At 37.5% G+C, this 5247-nt stretch overlaps 1 protein-coding gene across 1 annotated transcript in view; it reads right to left on the bottom strand.

The window, feature by feature from the left end:
* The window catches only part of LOC106877714 (dynein axonemal heavy chain 5), a 444169-nt gene that overhangs the window by 421210 nt on the left and 17712 nt on the right, over positions 1-5247 (bottom strand). The window contains exon 2 of the mRNA XM_052971252.1: positions 2692-2741. Coding sequence (XP_052827212.1) covers positions 2692-2741 — 50 coding nt within the window. The remainder of the gene's footprint in view (positions 1-2691; positions 2742-5247) is intronic.

Below are 5247 nucleotides of genomic sequence, written 5' to 3'. Positions count from 1 at the left end.
TATATATGTATGTGTGTGCATATGTATATATATATGTATGTTTGTGTGTGTATGTATATATGTGTGTGCATGTGCATGTGTATGTGTATGTGTGAGTGTGTGTGTGTAGGAGAAGAACAGAAAATAAGAACTCAGTGGGTTTTACCAGATTTATGTTTGATTCTTATGTAGCCAGCTGCAAGATGAGCAAATCATAAACTATCTGTAAAGATGGTTTGAAATTATACGAAGTCTGATCAGAAAGTATCAAGGCTTGTGCTATAAAAAGAAAACTACAACACAGATCAATTCAGAGTTTATTCTCCTTCGAAGTAGTCCCCTTCTGAAACCATACAATTTATCTACCATCATTTCCATAGTGACCAAGATGCTGAAAATATTCAGTGACGTAGGACATGCACTGGTTATTTGTATAATTACACAAGTAGTGTAGAGAGAGATATTCTTTTCTACTCGAGGCACACGGCCTGAAATTTTTGGGGAGGGGCCAGTCGACTAGATTGATCTCAGGACGCAACTGGTGTTTAATTTATCGAGCCCAAAATGATGAAAGGCAAAGTCGACCTTGATGGAATTTGAACTCAGAACGTAAAGACAGACGAAATACCGCGAAGCTAATGTTTCTGCCAGTTCACCGCCTTAGTGTAGAGAGAGCTATTGCCCCAATGATTGGCCAAGTAATAGTGTCAGCAGCCGCTACAAGGGTAAAGGGGGTGTTTTAAAAAAGGAATAAAGTGATGGAAGTTATTAATATAGCACAGAGAGGTCAGTCTAATCAGGGAGAGGACTAACCTAGATGTGATATTGTTTCAGTTAGTATCAGGGCATGGATACACTGTTGCCTTTGATTTGTTTTTTTTTTAACTGTAGCATCCATTGGAAATCTTAGACAAGAACAAACCATTAGATCTATTACTCAATGATTTGGAGAAAGATTTTAGCAGGGTGTCATGCATCATAGTCTGGTGGTTACTAAGAAAACTGGGGGTAAATGAATATGGGTCCCATGCAAGCCATGGAGAATGGTGTTCCCAACAAAATATGAGTTAACAAAGTCCAGTGGGAATTTAGTATGCAGATAGATGCCCATTAGGGTCCAGTTCTCAGTTGCTTCTTGTTTACTATATTCTCCTGGGTATAATAAAGACATTGACTCTGTGGAAACTTCTGTATGGTCTAGTACTTATTGCTGGATCTATCCAAAGAGCCAAATATGGAAGCATCTAAAGCTAAGGAACCCAAAGTTCAATTTAGCAAGAACAAAAGTTTTAGTTTGCAAAGAAAGAAACCAAACACTAATATCCTTTTGTACTCTAAGCACAAGGCCCGAAATTTTGGGAGAGGGGGGGGGGCTAGTCAATTAGATCGACCCTACTTTGCGACTGGTACTTAATTTATTGACCCCAAAAGGATGAAAAACAAAGTCAACCTTGGTGGAATTTGAACTCAGAACATAAAGACAGACAAAATACTGCTAAGCATTTTGCCCAGCATGCTAACATTTCTGGTTATATGAAAGACTTCATTTCATAAGGCCCAAATGTTTGGTGGGGAGGGCAGTTGATTAGATCGACCATAGTATGCAACTGGTACTTAATTTATTGACCCCAAAAGAGGATTTCTTTATTACCCACAAGGGGCTAAACATAGAGGGAACAAACAAGGACAGACAAAGGGATTAAGTCAATTACATCGACCCCAGTGTGTAACTGGTACTTAATTTATCGACCCCGAAAGGATGAAAGGCAAAGTTGACCTCGGCGGAATTTGAATTTAGAATGTAATGGCAGACAAAATACTGCTAAACATTTCGCCCGGCATGTTAACATTTCTGACAGCTTGATGCCTTAACTAAAAACTAATATCAACAGGAAAATGGTGCTATATTTGAAATGCCAAAGGAGAGTAGTAATTAATTTTAAATGATATACTAAATGCAAGCAATAGGTATTCCAAAGGCACAGTGGGTCTGAGGCAAGCTGACACAAAAGGATTTCATTTACAATGGATATATACAGAAGTAGTTAACAGTAACGACACTCATGAAATGAAGTCTTTCATATAACCAGAAAAGATGGCTTGAAATAGTTGATAGCTTCTGTAACCTAAATAACCTAATTCAATAGAAAAGATGAGTGGTGTGTAAGCATAGTAATCAAAATAACCGAGTGGAAAAATTTTCAGTGAATTATTACCTCTGCTGGCAAGAAAGGGATTTTTTTTTCTGAGAAAAAAGTGAATTCTATGTTTGTGCAATAAAGTGTTGTGCTGTATAGTTGCAAAATATGGGAGCTGAAAGTTGAGATTCTGCAGAAGTTCTGATAGACATGTAATACCTATATAACAGAGCACAAGTAAATGTACTGAGAAAAAAAATGGATCTTAGAAGTATTAGCCATACTGAAAATGAGAGAAGATGGCATTGGTATGGACATGTGGAGTATATAACAAATGATAGTTGGGTAAAAGCATGCTGAATGATGCTAAAGGAAAGAACCTGTGAAACAGAAATTCCAAAAAATACATGGGAAAAGGTAATGAAGTCTGATTGCAGAATGGTAACAGGGACCATGACAGCTGTGAGACATTGTGTTAAAATGGCCCTGTCAGAATCCATACCAACATGGAAAAGTATATGTAAAAACTGATGATGAGGATATAAATGTTTTGAATATGAAATATATTACCAACCTTTGATAGTGGTCTTGAAATAGAGCCAGATCTTTTCTTTGCATCTTCCACTGGAAAGAACAAAAATTGAATTTGTTGAAAACTTTAGATCAGATTGGAGAGAGAGTAATAGAGGGAGGGTTAGTGCACAGCAAAGCAGACATTACTAGCGACCAAAAAGTACCATAAAACATGACTAAAATACCAATCACAATATTGTGATATATCACAATGTCAATATTGCACTAATCAAAACTTCTCATTAATCACTTTAGATTCACCCAACTCATTAGTTTCTCCTCTTCCTATAACTCATATTGTTTACCTCATTCCCAATCACACAGGCTTCACACTAATCCCCTAACCGATCAATCCTTTCCACTGGATATGCATCCCACTGGAATTTCTTTCTTGCTCTTGTTTTTTTCTGTTGTTATCAGCCAGTATTTGTTCAAGATGAATGTCAGTCTCATCCACCTCATGGAAGGTCATTTGAAGGTCAAGGACACATCCTCTTCCTCCTAACTTAACTATTAAAGAAAATTCCTTTTTCTTTCTTTCTTTCTAATTATATAAATACCTTGTGTCCAGGGTGTAATGCTTTATTAAATTTTAAGACACAATAATGCCATCACTGTGACTACTACTATATACTCTGCTCACTGCTAAAGTGCTTCTATGATGAACACTGCCAACATTGTAATTTATTTATTTTATATCAATCATTGTAAACAATAGCATTATTGGTTACAGGTTTCTAATCAGCTCATCACTGGTTCACTGCTTTACTATATGCCTTATCTATAATTTAATCAAAAGTAACCGTACCATAACAGTAATGAGGTAAATTGGCAAAATCATTAAATATCTTGTATTATTCCTTTTGGTTGTCTGTGTTGCAGTTTCATATCCTACCAAATCACCTCTTGTATTTTCACAAACCACGTCTCGTTTCTCTCTAAGATGCAAATTTCTCAACCTCTATCCGCAATCCATCTCCATTATCCAGGATAGGTTCCCTGCTCAAATTTCTCTCCAAAAGGAGAGTATACCTGGACTCCACTTACATTGTCCCTCATCTGTCTCACCTGGATTTCAGCAATAATGCATTCCAGTTTCTCTTTTTCAAATTCTTCCTCTCTCATTCCCCCAAATACATCTGCTCCGTCTATCACTTTCCTAATTCACTCCTCTTCCTCAGTCAACTAATTCCTCATTACTTTCACTTCTAACATCTCTCTCTTTCTCTCTTCCCCCTCTCTCTCTTTCTCTCTTCCCCCCTCTCTCTCTTTTCAGTGACCAGTAGCATGACTTCTGCTGAGCCAAATCCACTGATGACCTACTCTCTTATGTCATTCTCCTCTTATATAATTCTTGCAGATAATGGCTTGCAACAGCTTAAATGAAACATTAATGACATCAGTCACACAAGTCATGAATGCCTTCAAGGTACATGGGCTTCACTCCTTCCTCCAGACTAAGCAAATGAAAATATAAAAAGGAAAACTTTGCCTGTCATATTTTTGGGGTCACTAAATAAAGTAGCAACTCAATGGTGAAGATTGGTTTTGTCATTCTCTGGAAGACACTGGCTGTGGTCAAGGCTGGAGAAGAATGTGTTCCTCCAGGTTTAGATGTTTGTCTCTTACCATAATATCAGGACAGTGCCATGAAAACTTCATCAAGAGTTAGGAGAAGACATTATGGTACTAAAATTACACCACCAAACCATCTGCCTTTTCTACAATAAGTCATTCCTACTCCACCACCATGATGACCACCACCACCATGATGACCACCACCACCACCATTATATTACTAATGACATTCTACTATGTTGTAGTATCTCTTCTGTGTTAATTCCTTTGACTCCATGTGGAGCATAGGATATCAACAAGTGATCTCTGTTTGTCTTGATCATTGGAAATGGATTGTAATTGTCTCTAGGTTATAACTAATTAACAGAGCCTCAGCTTCTGTGGATCTTCATGTTGTTTTGGGTTTGCCACGCTTCCATCTCCTATGAGGTGTCCCCTAAAAGGGTTTGTCTTGTAATGTTGGAAATGGGTTTCTGTAAAATGTGTCTTAGTCAATCTCATTTCCTCCTCTTGATCTGGGTTTTGATAGGTTGCTCATTTACCTGCTCACACAAAGCTTTGTTTCTGAGTCTCAGTGTTTCTCAACCATTCTTTCGCCTTGGACCCCTTTGATTCCTATTTTACTCTGACAGCCAGATGAAGGGGAGGTGGAACACTTATCCATTCAATGCTTAAAAACTCCTATTATATTTGTATGATTAAATATTATCAGGAATTGTACAAAAAAATAGTTCATGTATTATTCTTTTACTTGTTTCAGTCATTTGACTGAGGCCATGCTTGAGCACTGCCTTAAAGGATTCCAGTCAAATGAATCGACCCCAGGACTTTGTCTTTATTTTTTGTAAACCTAGTACTTATTCTATTGATTTCTTTTGCCAAACTGCTAAGTTACAGAGACATGAACACACCAGCATTGGCTGTCAAGTGATGGCAGGGGGGCAAGCACAGACACAGAAATATATAAATACATACATAC

The sequence above is a fragment of the Octopus bimaculoides genome, chromosome 10, assembly GCF_001194135.2.
Source record: "Octopus bimaculoides isolate UCB-OBI-ISO-001 chromosome 10, ASM119413v2, whole genome shotgun sequence".
NCBI lineage: Eukaryota > Metazoa > Mollusca > Cephalopoda > Octopoda > Octopodidae > Octopus > Octopus bimaculoides.
This window is presented reverse-complemented; position numbering and strand designations above follow the sequence as displayed.